This window comes from Dama dama, chromosome 15 (assembly GCF_033118175.1).
Source record: "Dama dama isolate Ldn47 chromosome 15, ASM3311817v1, whole genome shotgun sequence".
Taxonomy (NCBI): Eukaryota; Metazoa; Chordata; class Mammalia; order Artiodactyla; family Cervidae; genus Dama; species Dama dama.
This window is the reverse complement of record NC_083695.1, coordinates 68,826,804-68,854,652: the sequence shown is the minus strand read 5'-3', so window position 1 is coordinate 68,854,652 and position 27,849 is coordinate 68,826,804. Positions and strand designations below refer to the sequence as shown.

The following is a 27,849-nucleotide window of genomic DNA, read 5'->3' as shown; positions in this document are numbered from 1 at the left end:
GAACCCAAACCTAAAATGTATTACTGTATCATGATTTTACAGAACCAATTTGCATACTTCTGTGTTTTCCAAATCATGGCTACTTGTTAATAAATTGCTAACACTTAATAGGCACCACAGAAAACTTTTTAGAAAATCCCCACACATTTGCTTCATCTGGCCTAATTTCTATTACTAAAACACTAAACACAGTGACTGAAAGCACACAGACATGGGGTCAGATAGCCTGGGTTCAGATTCTAGTTTTGCAACATATCTTGGGCAAATTGCTTAATCCTTCTCAGTTATAGTTAATCTGTATATAAAATGGGGCTGTGTTTGCTTAATGAGATCATTGTCGGGATTTGAGTTAGAGTGTATATAAAACCCTTAACCCTTAGTGTCTGGCACATTGTAAACATTCAATAAATAATGGTGCAAAAGGCTGTCAAATCTGATGACGTAATCTCTGGATTTTAATACTTTAAATACTACATATCAGAAGTTGAGAATCTACCTTCTGCAAGTTAAAATTAATTCTACTAAAACTCTACATTGAAGGCAATTTATTTTTGCATACAATTTGCCTTTTACAGGTAACTTCTACCATATATTTTCAATTGAGGAGAAGCAGAGTAAAAACTCTAAAATTCAAACTTCTGAAGTTTCAAGAGAACTAAATAATAGCATTAATTGGAAACCAAGAGCAACCTAAATAGCTGACTAAAAGATTACTTGCATAAGCAAACAATTATATATAGAATGAATAAACAAGGTCCTACTATATAGCACAAGGAACTATATTCAATATCCTGTGATAACCCATAATGGAAAAGAATATGAAAAAGAATGTATATTTATGTATAACTGGATCACTTTGCTATAGAGCAGAAATGAACACAAACTTGTAAATAAACTATACTTCAATAAAACTAATTTTAAAAATTAGTTATATAAAGCTCTCACTTAGGTTCTACTTTTACTGCATGTTCTCATGTTATAATGTTGAGACAGTGGCTCCTATAGTGTCCAGGCTAGATGTATTCAAATTTCCCATATCCTTTTATTATTGCAAATGGAATCTACTATAGTCTGTAATATGATGTCTACACCTATTCCCTATCAAAATGTAAAACATAAAAAATAGTTATATTTCTTGGACTTATATTCAGAACCTACCTCTTCTCTAATTACCTAGAGGAAAAAGAAAATTCCTTCAACCTATCAAATTTGAAGTAAAAAAACAAAAACAAAAAACACTATACTAATCCTACCAAAAAAAGAAGCCCCAAACCCACACATATTAAGATTCAAGGAAACTGATTTTTTTTTTAAGTTCCCTAATCCATCAGGTTTTAAGTACACCAACCATAAGAATAAGAAAAAATACACAAACTGGAAATGAACCTCATAAATAGATGTAAATAAAGCCACTCTTTAGGTTGCCCATTAATCCACAAGTGGCATATTCATCTTATTTACAGTATTATACCCCCTGCCATGATATTCCATTACAGAGTCACGCTACACACTCCATAGTTAACACTGTAGGAACCATCTCTCTTTAAACACGGTTTTCTCTCTATATTTCCCTTTAGGCTTGCTCCCAAGTTTTGTTTCTTGTTTCTTTTAATCTTTACAATTAAATTTCTTATGCTATTAGATATTCCAAGAAAATGTGGATAAAGTTAAAGAAGTGATGTCCGAGGTATAAAACATAATTAAATTTATGTTCATTCTTCTAGAAATATTTCAACATTTCTGTTTATCATGGTCTTAGTGCTCCATGTGAGCAAGTGCTTCTTACATATATTTACATGTCAATCTTAACTATCAAAAACTTCTATCCTTTCCATTAGAGAATACCTAGGGAGATTTTATATACACATACACACACAGAATAATAGTCATGTTTGTTTGCTTTTTGCTTCATTTGCTTTTGATGAACCTGTTTCTTAATTACTCATTGTCCCAAGCCTCCTCTTTACTGTCTGAAACAGACAAGAGATTCAAAGTCCAACTATTAATTCATAAACCCTCATCCTGTCTTTATAATCACCCAACCGTCTAAAAGCATGCATGCTTACAAAAAAAAAAAAAATTTACTGAAGTATAATCACACAGAGCCTGGACTTTGAAGGGACTTTTTTTTAAAAAAAAACTGATAAAACTAATTACTAAGTTTAACCAGGAAAAATAAGTTCTTGGTGTAAAAGGACTGCCAATATATGTTTACACTGTAAATCCTGACACAGAGATTCAGATGAGATTTGTATTCCAAAACAACTTCTATTGATAAAACAATTACTAAGGTAAGGTTACCAACTTCAACTGATTGTACCAGACTCATACTAAGGTTACCACACTGATACTAAGTCCAATGACATGAGGTCATCTTCAATCCTTTAAAGACCAGTATTTATAAGGTAGGTGATTATTACTGAGTAATAAGCATTTACATTTGCATAGAGTAGTACAAAAGTAAAAATAAATATCTTCATTCTGAAGATACAAGAAAAAGAAAATGGATCTTTAAAAATTCCGTATTTAGGAATATATTCCAAACTAATAACTGAGGAATTTAGAAAAGATTATCGTAGCATCAGAGATACAACTGGTTCCATACATAAGAGCTTTAAATAAGGGAGTATTAGGTGAGCTCCAAAGGACTAGACTAATGAAATTTTCTCTAAAGAAAACCTTACTGATGAGATTTGGGATTAGTAGAATTTAAGGTGACTTGGCAACTCTGTCTCTGTAAGGAAATTAAAAGAGAGTTTCCTGGTCATTCAGTCAGTTAGAATTTTTTGCTATTACCAGTATAAACAAACAAAACAAGATGCCCTCAAAAAAAAAAAACAAAAAAAAACACATCTATTTTAACACTGATCTTAAGAAATAAATCTTACTGGAAGAGAGCTCTAACAACAAGAACAAATACGGCAAGATCATTAGCTCAGACGGAATTCCACAAATGTAGCAAAATGGAAAAATACAATTTAATTTTTGTAGAAACTTAGTACATCATTTAAATTCATAGCTCATTTGCCTTACAAGAAACTGAAGTCATGACACAAGAATAAAATTTTACATGTATGAATACTGAGCTCATGAGTACTGAAAGGTTCAAAAGGAGAGCTCGGGTTTCACAAGCTTTATAAGTGATCTAGTTACACCATATGACTAAGAAGTACTTATTCATGGAGAGCTTATGAACCTAGGCTTCTGGAACTGTCAAACTAGGAGAAAGGAGAATGAAAAGCCACAAAAATCCATAAAAGTGTAAGAATAAAAATCTCTCTTCTAGATTAAGGAATGTAGAAAAGTAATCACACAAAATTCTAACAAGTGGGCTTTAACATATTAATATACACAGTAGCACAGATCTCTTAGACAGTGTAGGGGGGGAAGTTCTAAAGACTATTTAGTATTAAGCGACTGATTCTAAAATACTGATACATTTAAGTCTTACTGAATATTTTCAGGAAAAGCTCATTATTGGTTAAAAAAAAAATCAAGTTTCTGACAGAACTGCAAGAGCAATACTGAAGATTTTTAGAGGGGGAAAGAAGGTAGGGAGATGGGTACTAGGAGGAAGTGAAGGGCCTTTGTTCTATGAGTTTTGCAAAGAAGTAGAATATCAGGGACTCATTCTGCAACTACAGTATCACAGGGTTGCAATAATGAATTTCCATTAGTTATATATATTATGTTAAAAGTTCTATTAACTATGATAAAAAAAATTAGTTTACACCTAACCTGAATATTTCATACTATAGGCTCTTTTCTGTTAATTCTATACTCAGACGGGTACCTGTTAACTAGTTTTTACATATTATTACTTTAAATAAGCCCCTAAAACAACTATTAATATCAAGAAAACAAATTTATTTTATGTATCTCTGGGAGATATCTGAATTCATTTACACAGACTATATTACTTGCTTTTACAGTAAACCACTAAACTTAAGATACAAATTCTGAAATACTGCAAATCCTGGTTGCCTTGTTTATTTTCCCAAAGTCAAAGCCTGCCAAAGGCAGCCAAGAAAATGGGCGCTGATTTGGTGAGAAAATCTGGCTCATTAATGTCTTTCGTAGTCTTATGCCATACTTCCTAATATTTCAGGGATGATTAACAAGGTTACTGTTTTAGTAAAAGTGAGTGTTAAGTGGATGAACTAGCCTTTAGTTTCAGTTACTACCTGGATTTTTTTCTCCCTCTTCCTTTTATAGACACCATTCATTGATATTCAATTCTCAATTATATAAATTGAAGTAACACAGTCCCCCACACGAAGATATCAATGACACAGTGAAAAAAACCAAATAGTGAATTTCCTAATAAACAGAATCAGGAAAGGAACAAAATTTAAACATGCCATAGCTTACGCCTGGATGAGGGTCCTTTCATAAACAATTAAAAATGACAAGCCCTCCAAATCAGAAAACCCATATGCTACTTGCAAGGAAAACTATATTGGAGGGGTGGAATGTTGGGAGGCTGACAAGGTAGACCTTTTTAAGTTTTAATTTCTCTGGTTACTTGATTTTTTAAAAAAATCAAAGGTTAAAAGCCAGAGTGAAATGCTGGAGAAAGTGTACTGGTAATCAAAGTTCTCAACGACCCCTGATAGAATTACCATCTATAAATCATTAATATAGCAACCATATTTGTGACAATACTTTGGAAAGTAGGCAGCCTTTTCTTTCTTGGAGTTGAAGTAAAATTGGCATATACCATTATATTAGTTTCAAGTGTATAGGTAGTATTTCTTTAAGTTTGCAAACCAGCTCCATGATGCCTGTATATACTGCAACAAACGTGTGATGTAAAACCCAAAGTTTTTTTTTTTTTTTTCATTTCCTCTTCAGGAATTGTGCCTGGCACTGTGCAGCTGTGGTGTTGCCTTCATCACTCCCTCTGTTTCCAGTCTTGCTAATTAAAAGGTTGATCACAGAACAATGCTCTTCTCATTAATTTCAGTGTTCCGATTGGGCAGGATCCCTGCTTACCCCACCTGATCTTTTCACACTGCTGAAGTTAATGTGACAGGAGCCCGAAGATGGATTACCTGCTGCCATATTGCCCATCGCCTCCAATCAGGAGCTATCTGTGTAAACTGATTGTTCTAATTTGCTCTCATTATTTTTACAATATCAGGAGAAAATAACGCACACAGCTCACTGTCAAAGCCATGAAAATCAGCCATTAGTTAAACTCAGACACTGAGTGGCTTTATTAGAGGCACTACAGTTTATTGATGTAGCTCCATTCAAACAAGGAGGCATTTGCTTCACTAGAAGGAAATGTTTATACTGAAAGTAAATATTTATTGTAATAATACCCACAGCAACATGATATTTTGAAGAATCCTGTACTTATTTCATAAGCTTGGTTTTGACACAAATTAACAACAATGAAGAGTTGGGCTGGCACAAGAAAGTAGATAACATTTAGTGTATGTGCTGCCGAAGCGAGCACACAAGAAAGTAGGTAACATTTAATATACACACAGTAGCATGAAAATCTATTAACTCAAATATGTGAGCACTCTCCACCTCCTATACCCTGTATAATAAGAAACTATTCTGTGACTACAGATGCTCATCAATCAATAAATAATAGAGGTTCTACTTTGTACAACACAACAACAAATATTTTTCTAAAACAGTAATTTTATGACTTAGGAATCAAAATGATTTTTATAATGATCATCCAGGTATAGGTCTAAACAATAAAAACTGTATTCTTATACAATGTTAGTATTCAACAAGAAAGATTACGAATCCTAGTATCACAGAAATTCACAATATATTTTCAGAATTAGAAAGTAAGAAGCATAATAAAGCCAGCTAAGCAAACAATTATCTGGGTTTTAAACCCTTCATTAAGAGATGTTTCTTAAAGCAGAAGACAGAATTCTGTACAAAAGTTTGATAGTCAATGAGATAATATCTTTAAAAGATTTGTCCTGGGCATAAAGAAAATATATTTTCCTGTTGTAAAGAAAATGCTAAACTCTAGAAGAAAATATATTTTAATTTGGCATTTCTAGGCTTGCCTAGCCAAGAACATTTTGTAAAAATGTTATCTAAATGCTGCCTGAAAGGCACTTGGTGGGGGGAGGTGCTAGAGAAGGAGGGTTTAAATAACAGAAACTGATGCCTTTTAAATAAAGGAATTTAATCCACACATTCTACCCCCCAGTCCCCCATTTAGTATTAGAAGGAAACATGGCCTCCTCTTGTTTTCTTTCTATACTAAGATTCCTAGGTAATGTGAAGGCAAGAGTATGCCCTTCTTGCTGCTCCCCTTTTAATGGCCACTTTTCTTTTTCTAAGAAACGTGTGCCACGCTTTTCTCCTTAAAATTCCTGCACTAAAAGACTGCACCATACTGCACTCCGCAAAACGTGCTGATGGCGCCAATTACAAGCCCCCAGCCGAACGCTCCAGCCCCCACCATTCGGGCAGATTTATGCGGACTCTTGCCGACGTTATTACAAGTCAGAGTTTATTGGGAAATTGTTACATTATGCGGAGTGTCTAACAAATTGCTTATGCTGCTATAATTGGATTACAACAGCCGCTTGCTCCCACCGGTAAGATTAGGCAAGTAGGACTCCTGCCGATCTCTGAGCGTTAGCAGTAATTTTATTTGCCTTGCCTCTCTCTTTCCTAACAACATGCCTCTCTCCCTGCCAGCTGTCTGCTGAAAAGGCACAGGCTTGTTCCTTGGCCCTAACAATGCAATTACAGCCCCGCAGATCGCACTGTTTGTGCATTAAGTACAGAGCCAAAACGAGGCGAATTGATCGTTTGACTTTTGGAGAAGCCATGTGATCTCTCGGTGCGGGTGATCCGACATGCATCAGCAGGCAATACTGCAGTCAGTTCTTGATGAAAAACTTCCTTCCTTCCTCCCGCTCTCTCCAAACCTTTCCTTTTTCACTGAGGGAGACACTGACTGGGCTCATCTCATGCTAATCTAGATCAACCCACAAAGACAAACTCAATCTTATTAGCACCCTGGCTAGATAGAAATGTGAATACGTTCTAGCATCTTGAAGTGCCTCAGTCAGATAGATCAGTGGTTCCCAACAGTTGAGCCACTGCTGATATCTAAAAAATGGTTCATAAACAATTCACTGAAGGGAAAAAGTTTACAGAAACACCATAGTTCAAAAGAACTACAGAAAGCCTAGGTTCTGGCAAACAAAACTGCCTTGGAAAAGCTCTAAGTTCTGTCTATTCAAGGAGCCATCAAGGAATCAGCTCTCGAAACCCCTATCCTGCCTTTCTCCGCAGCTCTGCTCTGCTGAAGATGCTGGTGGCTGATGTGCAGAATCAATGCCTCTGACTTCAGGCTTAAAAACAGTCAGCCTGATTCCCCACTCAGGGCAAAGTTTAACATATTTTGTTTGCAGTTTCTTTTTCTTGTATGTGTAACAATGAGTCCAGGTAGCAAGTCTTCATGCATTATGGTCTGTTACTCTAGACCATAATGCATGAAGATTCTCACTAGGGTCTTGACTTTTCTTTTTAATTAACTTTCTTGAAATGGTTGAAAATGACTTAGAATTTTACCAATTTTAATACAGATCAGGATTCCTGTTTACACTTTCTCCTCCAGTGGCATATGCTACTTAGGATTCCTAAAGCTGATTACACAGCAAATGCGCAGTCAATCTGCTGATCCATTTTGGTGCCCTGTGTTTGTATTCTTAAATATCATGCACATCTAGAAGGTTACATATTCTCATATCCTTAGTCAGACCAAATACACACAGTCTTTATCTATAATGAGGTCCTTGATAATATTATTACTTCAAAGTGAGCTTGGAAAAGTCACTGTACTAGTATTTTTCAGCACCCCTCTGTCACCCCCATTAGCATTTATTAAATTCATATAAATATTTAAAGACAAAAAATATTACTTCTGAACTTAATTCCTGCCTCTTTAAAACAGCAATGAGCCTAATGTGTAATGCTTATACTTCACTTTATAATACTTATAGTATGTATATCTTATACTTTTTCCAATCACATCAGCCTCAGTGATATGGTTAAATCTTAATATATTCTCCACAAAGCTACTCTTTAGACCCAACAGAGGAGCTTGTGCATAGAACAAACCATCTGACATGCTACTTGTGGAACAGTATATTAAAGAAGCCTGTTAACATGTAGTTTAAAACTCAAAAGAAACTCTGAACAGCTGAAATGCCTTATAAATAGCACAGACCCAGAGGAAGTGCAAACGTCTGCATTGTGAATTGTAGATCTTAATTACCGACAATGGCTGGTACAGCAAGTAGCACAGAAAAAAAGTGAAACAGTTGCACTGTTCATGGTTGGCAATAATTCTTCAGGAAAATATTTACTATCAATCAGTTATGAGAAAAGGGACTCTGTGCTCGTAAAACAGCACGTTGCTTCTCATACCAGGACCATTTTGCTTCAGCATAATCTGAATTTAAACAGCTTGTTTCCTGCGGATATAATTTTGGAAATAAATAAAACAAGTCTTCTATCAAAATCTGGAGTGAGTGGAAAGGAACATCACATTTTTCTGTCTCAGTCAGTTGCAAAAAGATTATTAGTCTGAAGTAAAAACAGTAACAACAAACAACAACTACTATAATACAGAACACATCTACAAAGGCCTGTGAAAGGGGTTTATTTTCTAAATACAAAGAGGCAGAACTTCTCTGACCCAGGCAGAAATCTAGGCAGATGGTTCAAAACAACTCAGTTTTAACTGTATGTGTGTGTGGAAGGGTGTATTATGGAAAAGCTTGAAACCAAAAATTTTCAATAATAAAGTCAATAAAAAGATAAAAATTAATGCTCTTTATTTTTCCAGTTAGCTTTCTTTACCAATTAAAAAACATCACAAAGGCTGACAATTAGGTACAACATGATTATTGATTTTAAAGACTAAGTTGGCAGTCAATAATGACTGTCCATTTAAAGCTACAATAAACACAGAGCTTATCATGTTCCAAACACAAATCTCATGAACTACAGGGCTATAATTAGTAAGAAGGAAGGCTATGGAAGAAATAAAAAACATCTCAATGCCTCCAAATATTACTTGGATTAAGTTATACTATGAAATGCCTCTTTCTCCATTTTTATCTTAAAATATTTTCTTAAGACTCATTCTTAGAGATTCAATGATTATGATTAACCCAGAGTAGCTGTAGTTTGCCTTACAACTTTACTTTCTTGTATTCTAAAGAAGACTAAGGGTCTCTTTTCGTAGACCTATTATAAAACATGTATTTTAAGATACCCCTGGCAAAGAAGAGTTGCATACATAGGTTAGGTCAGGGGTCCAAACCTAACAGTATTGCTATATTTAAAGGAACTAACTGGTATTAATGTCTTCTCTAAAACTCATATAAACAGTATTCAATAAGATCTTAGACTTCAATTACCATTTCCACCCAAACCAAAGTCACTCCTATCAGAATTAGTTGTTTTGAACTAGAGGACAAAAATGGTTGATATCACTGTACTATAGCTGCTCTCCATGGAGATGACTGGACATTCAAGGCCACTGTGGAGCACAGTCTGAATCAATAATAGATAGCAGTACCAAGCTAAAAACCATAGCCATATAAAGTACAGCAGGTGAAACTATCCAGTTAAAGGCTAAAGGTGAAGAGCATGAAATAGGGACAAGCTTACAGACCTACAAAAATAATGGTAACTCATTATTTTTCAAAGGGCAAGCAATAAATGAGGCCAAGAGCAGCGGCACAGAATCCTGAGATACATATAAAATATGCAAATAAAAAAGGGAAAACTCTTTTCCTATTCCCATATTATTGCACCTCACTGGAAACTGTTGCAAGAAAGAAATTTTTTCAGCTACATGTTTTTATTTGCCTTGACCAACAGATTATTTGGCTCAAATCTGAAGCAATGAAACAAAAGATGAAGATGTGTCTCAATAAAAGGAACCAGAAAGTTAAGTGGGTTCCAACAGGAAATAAAGAAATCATTATTAAACTAGTATACTTAAGGAGACGATGAAAAGATATATGTGGCAGAGTAATGTTAAAACAAGCAAGAATGGGATGAGAGGGTCACCATCTGGGAGCAACAAAAACACACTGATGAGCAGCAACGAGCAAACTTATTTCCTCACCCAAGAGCATAGAAGAAATTATGCCATTGTGCCTACATGCACCACTGAAGTAGAGGGTAGGAGCAGGGGGGAAAACCATCATACAGACATACACCAATATAACTATGTAGCTTAGAGATCCTGGCTTACAAAGTATTGAGAAAACAAAAGGAACAGATGCTCACTTGGCCAGCTCTCAATGAAACTCATTAAAATCATCACCCTGTCCTTGGATCAGTGCTCATGCCAAGATTTTACCTTGTTTAGCCAGAAGTTACCCACTTGTGATGAAAACTGAGAACACCATGGCCAAAAAATAAAGAGATTATTTTCAAAGGCCCAAATTATTGGTCCCCCATCTCAATGTACAAATGTTGGATACAAAACAGGGTGAATCAGCACTTGATGGCTGTGACTATATGACTGAAAAAATAAATATGTTAAACTGTAATATTCAGATGTTGCAGTAAATCATTAAGATGTTCTAATTTATGAACTTAACTAATTAATTCTACCTATTTCACCATAATTTTTAATAAATTTCAACATTTCTCTATGGATCATTCTCAAAGGTTATATTTTGCATGATATATTTCCAGTTGATAAAGTAGGTCCTTTACCAACTGAAACTACATGTTTTAAGAAATAAAACAAAATAAAAAATATTGCCGTCCTTCGATTTTTGTAGCAAAGAATGCAGATACATGATACCAAGCCTGGCTCTAATAATAATAGTAACAGACAGCCTGAATGTATAACACAATAGATTAAATTAGTTAAAGTTGGGAGTGTTGTAAAAGTGACAAATTCCTGAATAGTTATAAAAGGCAGTAATTTTGCAGATATACAGAGTAAAAGTCTGGAAACAGGGCCCATATGGTAATTTCACTTACTTCTGGAATAAGCAAAATGGCTGATATGTAAATTTAGGTCAAAGTTCCGAGTAATTAGAGATGGAAAACTTGAGGCATAGTTGTTACATTTGTTAGATTGTAAGATCTCTAACACCTAAGATTATTTTTTGTATCTAGTCTATTGATACAGCAAACATTTATACATGAGAAACAAGTAGCTCCATATGCATGATTAAACATACTTGTCCAGTCAGATCAAGACCTCCAAAGCAATATATTTATCAATAGCTACTCAATAAATATTAATAGTGATATAAAATAACTGGATTTTCTATAGTATATTTCACAATCCTACAAAGGGGTACTCTATACTCAATTACATTTTAAAACCACCAATGGACTTATAAAAATAATTTTATTTTTTTTAACACAAATCTGTTCTTTTTTTGGCCAACGATCCGTCTAGTCAAAGCTATGGTTTTCCAGTAGTCATGTATGGATGTGAGAGTTGGACTATAAAGAAAGCTGAGCACTGAAGAATTGATGCTTTTGAACTGTGGTGTTGGAGAAGACTCTTGAGAGTCCCTTGGACTGCAAGGAGATCCAACCAGTCCATCCTAAAGGAAATCAGTCCTGAATATTCATTGGAAGGACTGATGCTGAAACTGAAACTCCAATACTTTGCCCACCTGATGCAAAGAGCTGACTCATTTGAAAAGACCCTGATGCTGGGAAAGATTAAAGGCAGGAGGAGAAGGGGACGACAGAGGACGAGATGGTTGGATGGCATCACCGACTCGATGGACATGAGTTTGAGCAAGCTCTGGGAGTTGGTGATGGACAGGGAGGCCTAGCATGCTGCAGTCCATGGGGTCGCAAAGAGTTGGACATGACTGAGTGACTGAACTGAACTGAACTGACATGTAGGATGTTTAGTTCCCCAACTAGGGATCGAACCTATGCCCCCTTCAGTTGAAGCTTGGAGTCTTAAACACTGGACAGCTAGGGACGTCCCACACAAATCTTATTTGTAATAATCCATAATTAGTGTCAAGCAACAAATGTGAATTAGACTAAAGTGTGACCAGAGCACGCAATCAAAAAATTCTGCTGCGACTGAAGAGATAGAAACTTCAACTTGCAATCTGCTTTGGACATAAGGATGCCTGCTGTATTCTTTTTAACAATCCTATAATACTCCTTAATAGCAATACTGAGTAAAGATATCTATAGATAAACCATTGTTATGACATGACATAACATATATTAATGTGTAATATTACTTACTTTGGCCACACAATTTTCAGTCTTCATAGCAGTGCTTGCTAGACATACTGTCTCTTGATTTAAGCAGAGTCTGGCACAGCTGTTGTATGTCTGCAAAGAGAATTTTTTTGAAATAAGATTAGGTACTGAAATACTGTCATGCAGTTTTCAAATTCTGCCCCATTTCTAAAAATCAACACACAAATAGATCCTATGTGTAAATTCTAGATTTATGGGAGCTGAGGGACAAGGCAGACATGGGGAAGTAAAGAAAGCGACAGCCCAAAAGTGCCACTGATGTGCCATGAACAAGTGTGTGAGCAGTAGTAACTTCACTGTACATATGAAAGGTAGAGGTGTCAGTTATTCAGAATGGGCAAAGGACTTAAACAGAGATTGTGCTGTGCTAAGTCAGACCCCCATGGACTGTAGCCTACCAGGTTCCTCTGTCCATGGGGATTCTTCAGGCTAGAATACTGGAGTGGGTTGCCATGCCCTCCTCCAGGGGATCTTCCCAATCCAGGGATTGAACCTGGGTCTCCTGCATTGCAGGCAGATTCTTTACCACCTGAACCAGCAGGGAACCAAAATAGAGATTATCTGAGAAGATATACAAATGGCTAAAAAGCACATGAAATGATGCTCAACATAACTGATCATGAGAGGAATGCAAATCAAAACTACAATATGTTACCACCTTATATCCATTAGGATGGTTACTAATAACAAAACAAAACCAGAAAACAAGTGTTGGTGAAAATGTGGAGAAACTGGAACCCCTGTGCACTGTTAGTGTGAATGCAAAATGGTATAGCCAAGGTGGAAAAAAAAAAAATACAGTAGTGATTCCTCAAAAAATTAAAAACAGAATTACCCTATGATCCAGTAATTCCAATTCTGGGTACATTAAGAACTGAAAGTGGAGTCTTTATGAGATATTTGTACACTCATGTCCATGGCAGCATTATCCACAATAGCTAAGATCCACAATGTCCACTGACAGATAAATGGATAAGCAAAATGTGGTACATAAATACAGTGGAACAGTATTCAGTCTTAAAAAGAAAAGAAATTGACATATACTATAACATGGATGAAACCTAAGGACACTATGCTATGTGAAATAACCCAGTCACAAAAAGACAAATACTGCATGATTCCATTTAGTCAAAAACATAGAGACAGAAAGTAAAATAGTGGTTTCAACTAGATGGGAGAAGGAGGGAATAGGGAGTTACTGTTTAGTGAGTACAGCATTTCAGTTTTATAAGATGTTAAAAGTTATGGGGATGGGTGGTGGTGGCTATTATACAACAATGTGAAGAATGTATTTAATACCATGAACTGCATATTTAAAACTAATTAAAGTGGTAAATGTTACATGTATTTTACCATAATTTAAAAAAAGCAAAAACGCTGGTTAGCAAAGCTTCAACAGTACATGAACCGAGAACTTCCAGATGTCCAAGCTGGATTTAGAAAAGGCAGAGGAACTAGAGATCAAATGGCCAACATCCGTTGGGTCATAGAAAAAAACAAAGAGAACTCTAGAAAGACATCTACTTCTGCTTTACTGACTATACCAAAGCTTTTGACTGTGTGGATCATAACAAACTGTGGAATATTCTTAAAGAGATGGGAATACCAGACCATCTTACCTGTCTTCTGAGAAATCTGTATGCAGGTCAAGAAGCAAGTTAGAACAGGACATGGAACAAGGGACTGGTTCCAAATAGGGAAAGGAGTATGTCAAGGCTATATATTGTTACCCTGCTTATTTAACTTATATGCAGAGTACATCATGTGAAATGCCGGGCTGGATGAAGCACAAGCTGGAATCAAGACTGCCAGGAGAAATATCAATAACCTCAGATATGCAGATGACACCACCCTTATGGCAGAAAGCAAAGAGGAACTGAAGAGCCTCTTGATGAAAGTGATAGAGGCAAGTGAAAAAACTGGCTTAAAACTCAACATTCAGAAAATGAAGATCATGGCATCTGGTCCCATCATGTCATGGCAAATAGATGGGGAAACAACAGAAACAGTGAGAGACTTTTTCTTTGGGGCTCCAAAATCACTGCAGATGGTGACTGCAGCCATGAAATTAAAAGACGCTTGCCCCTTGGAAGAAAAGCTATGACCAACCTAGACAGCATATTAAAAAGCAGAGACAATACTTTGCCGACAAAGGTCCGTCTGGTCAAAGCTATGGTTTTTCCAGTAGTAATGTATGGATGTGAGAGCTGGACCATAAAGAAGGACCAAAGAATTGATGCTTTTGAACTGTGGTGATGGAAAAGATTTTTGAGTCCCCTGGACTGCAAGGAGATCCAACCAGTCCGTCCTAAAGGAAATCAGTCCTGAATATTCATTGGAAGGACTGATGCTGAAGCTGAAACTCCAATACTTTGGCCATCTCATGTGAAGGGTTGACTCATTGGAAAAGACTCTGATGCTGGGAAAGATTAAAGGCAGGAGGAGAAGGGGATGACAGAAGATGAGATGGTTGGATGGCATCAGTGACTCAATGAACATGAATTTGAGCAAGTGGGAGTTGGTGATGGACAGGGAAGCCTGGTGTGCTGCAGTCCATGGGATCGAAAAGAGTTGGACAGGACTGAGTGATGGAACTGAACTGATACTTTATTGTAATATAAGTGGCCAATATATTGATTAAAATGTTTCCTTTTAGTCTTATGTTTTTACTGAAAGTACAAGTCAGGGCTCTCAAACATTAGTGCCCATTGCAATCATCTGGAGGACTTGTTAAAACATAGATTGCTGGGCCCCATCCCTGGAGCTTCTGAGAACTTGCATTTTTAACAAATCCCCAGCTGATGTTAACGTTAGTGGTCTAAGAACACTCTTTGAGAACTCTTGATATACACATATGTGTTGAAATTAAAGAGAAAAGTCTTAAGACACAGGTGATCTCATAACCAATAATAAGAAAATATCAACTTTCTAAAATTCTAGATTTATAGAACAGTTGCAAAATAGATATGAGTTCCTGTACAGCCTTTCCCAGCTTTCCTTTACATTGAGGTCTTACACAACCAGAGAATATTTACCAAAATAAACCAATTAACCTTGGTACAATACGAAGTTAAGAACTTACTTGACTTTCACCAGTTTTTCCACTAACATTCTTCTTCTGTTCAGGATCTAACTCAAGATCCCATATTGCATTTAGTTGCCATGTATCCTTAGTCTCCTCTAATCTGTGACAATTTTCCCATCTTTGCTTGTCTTTCATGATTCTGACACTGCCGAAGAGTACTGATTAATCTATAGAATGTCCCTCAGTTTGGGTTTGTCTCATGTTTCCTCAATATCAGATTGAGGTTGTAGATTATTGGGAAGGACACCACAGACATGAGCTGCTTTTCTCAATGCACCATGTCAAGAGGTACACTGCTGAGTATTCAGAAATACTGATGTTAACCTTGACCATTTGCCTAAGATTGTGTCTAGCAAGATTCTCTATTATTAGCTTAATATTTTTCCTTTAGAAATTACTAAATATACTGAGGAAAATACTTTAAGACTATGCAAATATTTTGCTTCCGCTTCAACTTTTGCATGCTAATTTTAGCATACTGTTGGATCTTGCCTATGGTCATTTTTACTGTTGCGTCCTAATGGTTATTTTTTAATTTCTCTTTCCTTCTACGTTAATTAATTGGGATTCTTCTGAAGGGAGAGCTATGAGTTCTTCCATTTGTCTGCTTATTCATTTATGTACTTATTTATATTAGCAATGGACACAGATATTTTAAATAATTCATTTTTGGTCAACTATCATTCTTTGGAAAAGAACAGATAGATATGAATAAAATTTAAGGAAATAGAAAAAATAACATTATAAATTTGAGTTTCCATTTAAACAAGTTAAATTTTTAAAAATTTATCCACTTAATTGTTTTATTCTTATATTACTTAAGTTGAAATTATTTCAAACACATATTTTAAAAGAATAAACTGGATCATTTGACATTAGTGTACAGGTGCTATTGGCACATGTACATCTGGACTCAGGGTTCAGTACTTCTTTCACAAATGCTAATATTTGTGAAACTATTCACAATTATTCATGTACAGACAATAGTACCCAAACTATTCATGTACAGACAATACAATTTTTAAACTGTGTTCTTAAGACATTTATGAAGCAATTGGTATATACTAAATAAAACAAAACTTTAAGCCAAAGAGTACTAGTTCCAATAATGGCAGAGATGTTTGTTTGTATTAAATTAACTCTTCTCAGATAACAATTATAAACCATGGAAAAAATATTTTAAAAAAACAAAGGCACTACAGGTTGACCAAAAGTAGGTGGAAACTGAGGGGAGAAGAAGACTGAGAAAGAGGAGAGGAGAATCACACTTAGTAAGATCCATGCTTTTTCCATGAGGGTACTCACAGGCTATTTGATGCAGGATGGCTAAAAATTCAATTAGAAAGACAGTCTATTGGCTTGGGGAGTTCAGGGCAGCCACAGAGGCTCGAAATTGAGACGAAAAATAGAAAACAGGAAGAGCCAGCCCTTCCTCTGGCAGGGAGGAAGCATCAAAACATGCATATAAATTTCTCTCAAATCTACGGCTAACCTTCAAACTACTTACATGAATGAGAGACTCCAAATATTCCAAAATAAAGTAATAGCTAGAAGACTGAAAGATATGAGAAGAGATTTCAGCTGCTGTGCATGAGGAGACACAGGGTTTTGAATCTGAGTTTAGAGGAGTTTCATAAGCAACTCAAACTTTCTATTGAAAGCTTAGAAAGACCCTGCATTCAGACTAAAGGTAAGTCTTTAGGACTAAGGGATATGCCTCAGGACTAAGGGCAAAAACCAAAACACACCTGCCCTAACAAACATAAAACTAAGACTCTTATGAAGTCACAGTGATCAGCCAGTAAGATAAACAGAGGAAGATAAAAGAAACCAGAGTTTCCACAATGTATTGTTTATAATGTCCGCTAAACAATAAAAACTACTAGACATGAGAAGAAAAGGGGCCCACAATAAAGAGAAAAAGAAATCAACAGAAAATGACCACGAGATGATCTAGTTATGGGAACCAGTTCATAAAGGTTCTACAGAAGCTATAACAAATATGTTCAACAACTTAAGGAAAGATACAATCACAGTGAGTAAACAGATGGAAATTTTCACCATTAAAATAAAAAACTAAAATAAGCCAAACAAATTCTAGAATGGGAAAATATGTTACCTGAAATTAAAAATTTATTGGATGAGCTTAAAAGCAGGTTGGAGATGGCAGAAAAAAAGGCCGATGAACTTAAAAGACAGATCAACTGAAATAATCTGAAGAATAGAAAGGTGAAAAGAAAAAAAAAAAGAACAGAGTCTCAGTCACCTGTGGGACAATTTTCAATGATCTAACATTATGGAATTGGAGACCCAGAAGAAAGGCAAAAATTGGGCACAGAAAGTTATAAAAATAGTGACCAACTATTTCTCAAATTTGGTGAAAACCATTGGCTTTTTACTGTAAGAACAGTAAACCCCAAAAGATTAAATACAAAAAAACCCTAAATATCAGAAAATAAAACCTAGGTCCAAGACAGTCAAAACTGCTGAAAATCAGTAACAAAAACAAAACCTTAAAAGCAGCAAAAGGGGATTCCATATATATGGGAGCAACAATGTAAATAATGGCAGATTTTTCACCATAAACAATGAAGTCTAAAAGACAAAGGAACACATTTTTTTTTTTTTTTTTTTTTGCAGGGGGTGCTGCACCTCGTGGCAGGGATTGAACTGAACCCTTGGCAATGAAAGCGCCAAGCCCTAACCACTGGACCACCAGGGAGTTCCCAAGGAACAGGGAATTTTAAAGTGCTAAGAGGGAAAAACTCAAACCAGGTTTCTTACCATTAAAGGAGAATTACAAATATGAAAAGGGAAAAGCCTAAAATAAACTCTGTTGACACTGTATTGGAACTGGAGATATCAATGTGAACTCATGGTTTTCAAAATATATAATATAGATGTAAAATAAAAGTTAACATTTAAATCCTGTCTTCTAAATACAATTCGGTGCTAAAAGGAGCCATAGCTCCCTGGAGAAATGCTTGATTCCTGGAATGGACAGAGTTAATACAAGATGAACCTGGAAATACTCAGGGAATAATGGACATATATCATAGGGGCACAGATGCCAGCCTAAATGGGCTCTCATTTGACAAAATGGAAGAGTATTAAAATAAAATGAAAGATATTAATAGATTACAATCTGTTGAATAAAACAGGATACATTTCTTGAAAGATACAAATGACTAAATCTGACAGAATAAGAAACAGAAAATCTGGACAGTTCTATAGGGGCTTCCCAGGTGGCTCAGTGGTAAAGAATCTGCCTACCAATGCAGGAGATGTAGTTCAACCCCTGGGTCGGGAAGATCCCCTGGGGAAGGAAATGGCAACCCACTCCAGTCACAGACAGAGGAACCTAGTGGGCTATGGGGTCACAAAAGAGTTGGACATGACTTAGCGACTAAATAACAACAGACAGCTCTACAACTATTAAAGAAGTTGAAATTATTAGAAACTATTACACATAAATGGCTTCCCTGGTAGCTCAGGCAGTAAAGACTCAGCCTGCAATGTGGGAGACCTGGGTTTGATTCCTGGCTTGGGAAGATCCCCTGGAGGAGGGCATGGCAACCCATTCCAGCATTTTTGCCTGGAGAATCCCCATGGACATAGGAGCCTGGGGGACTATAGTCCATGGGGTCGCAAAGAGTTGGACACGACTGAGCAATTAAGCACACTACATTACACATAAATTAAAAAAAAAATCTTCCCACAAAGAAAACTTCTGGGCCACAGTGTTACTGGTGAATTCTACTTAACAGTAAGGAAGAAGAACATCACAACAAAGATATCAGAAAAAAAAACAACTACAAACTAAAATCCCTTTTGAACAAAAGGGACTGACACAAAACAAAAGTTTTGACACAAAACTTCTTAACAAAGTCAACTGATGTGCTTCTCCATATTAATAGAATGGGAGATGCATTTGACAAAATTAAACACCAATTTATAATTTAAAAAAAAAATACAACAGCAAGCCAGAAATAAATGGGAACTTCTTCAATCCCATAAAGGGCACCTAAAAAATTTCAACTAACATCATTCTTAGTGGTGAAAGACGATTTAAAACTCTCTCACAACTGGGAACAAAGCAAAGATGTCCTCTTACCACATCTATTCGACATTATATGGAGGCCTTAGCAATTCAAATAAAGAAAAAGAAACAAAAGCCAAGAAAGTTGAAAAGAAAAAAATTCTCTTTATTCACAAATGATAGGAAACAAAGACAACAGTCAAAAACCAACTGCATTTCTATACTCTTAACAACAATCAGAGAATGAGAAAAGTTTATAATAGCGCTGAAAAACATTAAATACTTAGGAATAAATCTAACAAACTACATATACAAAATGGACACTGAAAACTGGAAGAAAAAAAAAAAATTGCTTAGAAAAATTTTAAAAGACAAACGGAGATACAGACCATGTCTGCACACTGGAAGACTCTATTATTGAGCAGTTAATTCTATGCAAATAGATATTTGAGCTTCAAAAAAAATCCAAATCAACACCTCATAGACTTCTTTTTAATAGAAATTCTAACAATTCTAAAATTTATATAGAAGTATAAAGTACCTATAGCCAAAACAATATTAAAAATAAAAATGTGGAGGACTCATACTACCTGATTTCAAGAATTAACAAAGCTACAATAATCAAGACAGTGCAGTGTTCAGTGCAAGGACAGACTCCTCTAAAAAAACAGAAGACCTTGAACTCATCTTCTGTGTCACACAGGGACACAAAGTAGGAGTTGGTCAGTGCCTCAGCCACTGATACCCTTTGCTCTGCCTACAGCAGCAAGCAGTCTCCTTTCCAGGAGGTTCAGAAATAGACTACATTTGTTCAGCCAACTGATTTCTGACAAAGGCACCCATGTAATTCAGTGGAGGAAAGGAAAGTCTTTTCAGCATTGCTTCCAAAACAAGTGAATAAAAAAGTATGGGGATTGTACAACATAGGGAATATAGCCAATATTTTATAGTAACTATAAATGTAGTATAACCTTTAAAAACTGTGAATCACTATACTGTACACCTATAACTTATTATAATGTGGTATGAAATACATCAACTATATTTTAATAAAAATATAAATAATAATTAAACAAATAAATACTATAATCACTAGCCAAGCAAACAAATAAGAAAATAAGTACAATAAAATGTTAATAATAAACTGAAGGAAGAAATAAACTATTTTAATAATTTTCAGTCCAAAAAAACTATGGGGAAAATAATGAGCCTCAATATATTTCACAGCACACTTAAGAATTAATTTGAAATGGGCCAGAATTCAAGGTAAAAGCCAAAATTTATAAAGCTTCTAGAATAAAATCTAGAATATCTTTATAATCATGAGGTAAGGTTAATTGACTGAACTTTATTCAAAAATCAGAAACTTCTCATCAAAAGCACACCATGAGTAAACAGGCAAGATACAGATTGTGAGAGGATATTCAGAACACATAGATGACAAAGGACTGTTATCTAGAACTAAGACAGACAAAAAAGATCTTCACGACCCAGATAATCACGATGGTATGAACCTAGAGCCAGACATCCTGAAATGTGAAGTCAAGTGGGCCTAAGAAGCATCACTACAAACTAGTAGAGGTGATGGAATTCCAGTTGAGCTATTTCAAATCCTAAAAGATGATGCTGTAAAAATGCAGCACTCAATATGCCAGCAAATTTGGAAAACTCAGCAGGGGCCACAGGACTGGAAAAGGTCAGTTTTCACTCCAATCACAAAGAAAGGCAATGCCAAAGAATGTTCAACTGCTACTACTGCTAAGTTGCTTCAGTTGTGTCCGACTCTGTGCGACCCCAGAGACAGCAGCCCACCAGGCTCTCGTCCCTGGGATTCTCCAGGCAAGAATACAGGAGTGGTTGCCATTTTCTTCTCCAGTGCATGAAAGTGAAAAGTGAAAGTGAAGTCACTCAGTCGTATCCAACTCTTTGAGACCCTATAGACTGTAGCCTAACCAGGCTCCTCCATCCATTGGACTTCCCAGGCAAGAGTACTGGAGTGGGTTGCCATTGCCTTCTCCGAAGAATGCTCAAACTACCGCACAACAGCACTCGTCTCACATGCTGGCAAAGTAATGCTCAAAATTCTCCAAGCCAGGCTTCAACAGTACGTGAACTGTGAACTTCCAGGTGTTCAAGCTGGTTTTAGAAAGGGCAGAGGAACCAGAGATCAAGTTGACAACATCTGCTGGATTATCAAAAAGCAAGAGAGTTCCAGAAAAACGTCTATTTCTGCTTTATTGACTATGCCAAAGCCTTTGACTGTGTGGATCACAATAAACTGTGGAAAATTCTTAAAGAGATGGGAATACCAGACCACCCGACCTGACTTGAGATATCTGTATGCAGGTCAGGAAGCAACAGTTAGAACTGGACATGGAACAACAGACTGGCTCCAAATAGGGAAAGGAGTATATTGTCAAGGCTGTATATTGTCACCCTGCTTATTTAACTTATATGCAGAGTACATCATGAGAAACACTGGGCTGGATGAAGCACAAGCTGGAATCAAGATTGCAGGGAGAAACATCAATAACCTCAGATATGCAGATGACACCACCCTTATGGCAGAAAGCGAAGAAGAACTAAAGAGCCTCTTGATGAAAGTGAAAGAGGAGAGTGAAAAAGCTGGCTTAAAGTTCAATATTCACAAAACTAAGATCATGGCATCCGGTCCCATCACTTCATGGGAAATAGATGGGGAAATGACACAAACATTGACAGACTTTATTTCTTGGGGCTCCAAAGTCACTGCAGACGGTGACTGCAGCCATGAAATTAAAAGATATTTACTCCTTGGAAGGAAAGTTATGACCAACCTAGATGGCATATTAAAAAGCAGAGGCATTACTTTGCCAACAAAGGTCTGTCTAGTCTAGGCTATGGTTTTTCCAGTAGTCATGTATGGATGTGAGAGTTGGACTATAAAGAAAGCTGAGCGCCAAAGAATTGATGCTTCTGAACTGTGGTGTTGGAGAAGACTCTTGAGAGTCCCTTGGACTGCAAGGAGATCCAACCAGTCCATCCGAAAGCAGATTAGTCCTATTTATTCACTGGAAAGATTGATGTTGAAGCTGAAACTCCAATACTTTGGCCACCTGATGCGAAGAACTGACTCTTTGGAAAAGACCCCAATGATGGGAAAGTTTGAAGGCGGAGGAGAAGGGGACGACAGAGGATGAGATAGTTGGATGGCATCACCCACTCAATGGACATGAGTTTGAGCAAGCTCTGGGAGTTGGTGATGGACAGGGAGGCTTGGTGTGCTGCAGTCCATGGGGTCGCAAAGAGTCGGACACGACTGAGCAACTGAAGACAGACAATGCAATTTATTTAATGCAAAAAAACCCCCCAGATACTTAACAAAAGATAATATCTTAATAGCCAATAAGCACATGAAAAAGTATTTAACACATGCTCACCAAAAAAGCTTAAAGGACATTCATAGCAACTTCATTTTAAAAAATGGAAATAGCTCAAGTGTCTATCAAAGGAAGAAAACAAAGTATAGTATATTTATTCAATGGAATATATTGTACAGTAAAAGAGAATGAACAACTAGATAAACACAGCAGTATAGTGAATCTCATAAACATTATGCTGAGTGAGAGTGAGACCCCAACATGTATGATTCTATTACACACAATTCAAGCAAGGTGAAACTAATCTATGACAGGAAGCTGATCAATGTTTGATTCATTGTGGGCAGGGAAACTGGTTGGAAAGGAGAATGAGGGAACTTTCTTAGGTAATGAAAATGTCCCACAGTCCTGGGTGTTCATTGGCGGGACTGATGTTGAAGCTGAAACTCCAATACTCTGGCCACCTGATGTGAAGAGCTGACTCCTTTGAAAAGACCTTGATGCTGGGAAAGATTGAGGGCAGGAGGAGAAGGGGACAGCAGAGGATGAGATGGTTAGATGGCATCACTGACTTGATGGACATGGGTTTGGGTGGACTCCGAGAGTTGGTGATGGACAGGGAGGCCTGGCGTGCTGTGGTTCGTGGGGTTGCAAAGAGTCCGACAATGAGCAACTGAACTGAACTGATAGCTTGACTGGGGTGGTGGTTACATAGTTGAAAAGATGTCAAAAATTCAGTGACTTATGCGATTAATATATATGTAATTCACTGTATGAAACCTTTATTTCAATGAAAATATAAAAAAGTATGCAGTTAACATTTCAGGGGTAAAGTACTAGAGGTTTGAACAGTTAATAAAAATGTTATTTTATTTTTCTGAAAAGAAAAAAAAAAAGTCATGGCAGGGAGAAAATGAATTTTTCTCCAAAATTTCTTCTACCCTCAGAAATGAGTATAATACAACTCAGGGGGAACATTAGTTAGATTCAGGAAACTTTTAGGAGTTTCCAGAGTAGGGATGTGCATGCATGCTAAGTCGCTTCAGTCATGTCTGACTCTGTGACCCTATGGATTGTAGCCTGAGATATTCCTTTGTGCATGGGACTTTCCAGGCAAGAATACTGGAGTGGGTTGCTATGCCCTACTCCAGGTAATCTTCATGACCCAGGGATTGAACCCGTGTCTCTTAAGTCTCCTTCACTGGCAGGCAGGTTCTTTACCATTAGCGCCACCTGGGAAGCCCAAGGATATATACAGGTTTTTATTTTCTAGACATTCATTCCATCTGTAAAATGGGTATATGATCTTTTTCTCCAAAGGAAGTCACCTAGATTAGTAAACTACAACTGGTCAGAGTCCTTAGATCAGTCTGAAACAAAAAGGCCAAAGAATCAAATATTTTACTTTCAGTATTTTACTATTATAAGACTCCTTTCAGCTAAAATAAACTAGTGAGTATAACAGCCACAGGCAAGATAGGTTCTATCTCCATACAGCATCTGAAAAGGTAGCTTCATTGCTAAACCAGAGGCAGAGAGCTTTGCGTTGGAGTACTTTAATACGTTTTTATATTGCATATAAAGCACATAAGCATAAACCAGTAAGATGCCTTGCTGAAAACTACCTGCTTTGTAAAAGCAGGCTGTAATTCTGAACAAGTTTTCAATTTTCGCACTGCTGCTAGGGTAAAACATTTTAAAGAGTTTAATTTTTTACAATGGATTCAATGACATAGGATTATCTAACAAAGTAATGGCTAATCAATAGAAGGTTTAGTTGTCAGGTGAAACATATAACACACTAAAAGGGATTGATTGCCAGACTTCTCCTTATTTACTAGAAGGTATATATTTAAAATGACACAAACTTGTTACCAGGCTGCATTTTTTTAACCTTGCAAAAAGCTGCTTAAGAAATCTGTTCAGCAGCCCTATAGCAAAACAAGACATACTATAATGAAAATGGCTAGTGATTGCGGGGGGGGGGGGGGGGGGGCGTATACAGGGATCTTCAGATATATATAGAAATATATATATGGGATAGGAAAAGCAAACTAAAAGGGACATCTAGGGAAGGTGAAACTGAGCTTTAAAAATGCCACAATGATGCTATCAAATCTCATTCAATAGATGCAAAGCTGTATCTGATCTCATTCCATGTTGCTCTTATGGCAGATTTTTTTTTAAGGACTCACACAACTGGGTACAATAGCCCCTCCTACCTTTTTAATGGTACATCCAGATTAAGCACTGAACACAAAATGAATTGGGCCCATATGGACTTCAACCAGCATATAAACTGTTTCCTTTATAATTTATTCACAGTATCTTATGTCTCTATATGAAAATACACTTTTTATGGTCATTGCAACCCAGGAGTTCAATAGTATTTTTTCTACTAAGTCAGTGATTATACAATTTATCAAAGAATGATTACACTGAAATAAAAATAAAACAAAAACCAACCCCCTATACAGTCTTCCTTCCTCAAAGTAATTTTAAGACTGCTGATTATTAAATTGCTTCTTTTTGAAAACGGGTTTTTGTAGCTAGACACAAATTGCAAAAGCCACGTTTAAAAAACAAAAAAGTTATTAGACTCTGAAGGATTCAGCCAAAGTGGGAAGTTAAATAACAAATCACTTCATCAGACTTGGAAAGATCACTTCTGTCTTACTTAAGAGACCTACATTAATTACCTTTAAGGTTTTTTACATGGACTATTTAAAAGAAGTATAATTTATTTATTTATTTCAAATGAGGTGCTTCTTCTGAAGTATTAAATAATGTCTACAAATGCAAAAGCATTTTTATAAATAGGTAATTAAAACAGATGACTAAAATTAAGTCAAGCTGCAGAACATTACCCAGGATGCACTATGTTTTTGTATTGTTTTTTTTTAATAAACATCTCAGGCAATTTTTTCCCATCCAAAGCCCAAAGCACTTCAGGAGAAAAAAAAGAAGTAGGAAGTTTCATAGGGGAAAAAACATACATATATAATGAAATAATGCCAAACCCCAAACTAAAGTATTTACAAGATAGTCCCTGAAGCACAGTTTGTCATATTGCAATTACACCTTGCCTACTGCCAAGTCAAAGTGCTTACTATTTCCACTAGGGGGAGAAATATCTTAACACAAAGCAACGGCAGATATGGAACGGGTTTTCTTGAGCAATTATCAGAACAAAGCTCCCTTGGCTGTGTGTACCTTCTAATTACTCAATACAATTAAAATGACTAACCTAAAACAAATAGGAAAAAAACCTGCCAGCCTGATATGAGGGACTTCATTAAACCTTTCCCCCTCATCGATCAAATCAGAAAGAAGGGAATGCCATTACATATTATACAAACACTACAGAGCTATTAAAGGAAGTAAATTCAGTGAGTTTCTCTCTTACTTTTTTTTAATAAAGGAAGTGGCTCTCTTGAAAAAGAAATGTCGTGGTATTTACCCATCTGGATGCTGCTTGAAAACAAATTGTCCTCCTAAGAGCAGAAATACAGTATGTTTTCTCTCAGTTCACTGGCTTATGAATGACTTTTTGTTGTTGTTGTTGTTTTGTTCATACACATGATAATGTCATTTTCTGTGTCAGTGATGTGCTTGTTCCTCCTACTCATCCAACTGTATAAAGGAGCTATGCCAATCAGACCTCCATGCTTACACTGGATTGTTTTAACTTTAAGTTCTTTACCGCTGGTTTCTGTGCATCTACTCCAAGTTAATGTTTAGAACAACACAGGAATTTATGGGAGGAGTAGGGTGGTAGGAAAGGAAAACAGCTACTTATTCCTTCTAAAAGGCTTATGCAGTTCCTTTTATAAGGCCCAGTCATTAACAGAAGATGACAACAGAGTCATTTTTCTTCAGCTGACAATTGCGACATTTTTCCAGCAGCGTGCAAGGTGTTGAAAACCTGGCAGCTGTTACCTCCTGGGATGAAGATACTTTTTTATCCTCCCTTGACAGTTTAACTCAGTGGGTCAGCACCTTTAAAGACTGCAAAGTATCCTTGAAGAGGATGGAAGCTTGAATTACTGCTCCCTCCCTAATCAATGTAAACCCTCACTGCAGGTGAAGCCTCCATCTATAGAGGTGCATGGGGGAGGAAAATGTAATGCCCTGAGCCAGATGGTTTTTATCTTGTTTTTAAAGAATAAAGGAACAAGCTAACAAGGGAGACAGCTACTTTGTTAGCTTCTTGGCCTCTCTCATGGCTTTGCATCCCCAGGGTTCCAGCTACACAAGAGAAAGAATACAGAAAAACGTAAACACTTAAAGAAATATAACTAGAGGGCTGGCATCATGCTGCTTTCAAAGAGTTGAGAGGGCTCTACTCAATGCTTTATTTATCACTACCCACGTTCTCAGGATGGTAAGTGGACACATACACAAAGGGAATGGGGGATGGGGGAGGGATTAGACCGAGGTCACAATTTACTCAATTACAGAGAAAGGCAGAGTTGACAGATCCTATTAGCACCAATGTAAAGCTAAGAAGGAGTATGCATGTTGTAAGGCTATGTTTTCAAAAGGTAATGAGTACTTTCATGTATCCTCTCAGGCCTTTGCCCTTGTTTGTAGATATGAATACTCTGAACACAGTTGCTATGGTTTTCTGGGCTTCACATTCTAGGAATAAAAGTAAAAAGAAAATTGTAGCTACTCTGTACATCTTTTAAATAAAAGTTTACACTTATAATAACAAGAGGTCAGAAGATTATTCAGAAATTTAGAAAATTTAAAAAATAATTACATCCTCCCCCCCACCTCTACTGCCTTCTAATATTGGATATAAAATGGAAAAGCAGGTATACAAAACAACTTGGTGACATAGGGAGTAGTGTCTTCCGACTTTCTCTTTCAATCTTTTTTCTGCTAATGCCTTTGTCAAGCCTTAGAATTATGGTTAGGGTAAACTCATAATACAAGTCAGGGAGGGTTCTTTTCTACTCTGTTTTCTATTTTGGTGTTATTTATTCCTTAAATGTTTGATAGAGTTCACCAGAAAACCATGTGGGCCTTTTGATAATTCAGTTTTTCAACAGACATAGGGATCTTCAAATTTTGTTTCACCT

General features: G+C 36.4%; 1 protein-coding gene across 4 annotated transcripts in view; it reads right to left on the bottom strand.

Annotated features, from left to right (window-relative positions):
* The window catches only part of BTRC (beta-transducin repeat containing E3 ubiquitin protein ligase), a 172,069-nt gene that overhangs the window by 49,474 nt on the left and 94,746 nt on the right, over window positions 1-27,849 (bottom strand). For all 4 annotated transcript variants that reach the window (XM_061162426.1, XM_061162427.1, XM_061162428.1 and 1 more), the window contains one exon: window positions 12,262-12,351. In XM_061162426.1, coding sequence (XP_061018409.1) covers window positions 12,262-12,351 — 90 coding nt within the window. The remainder of the gene's footprint in view (window positions 1-12,261; window positions 12,352-27,849) is intronic.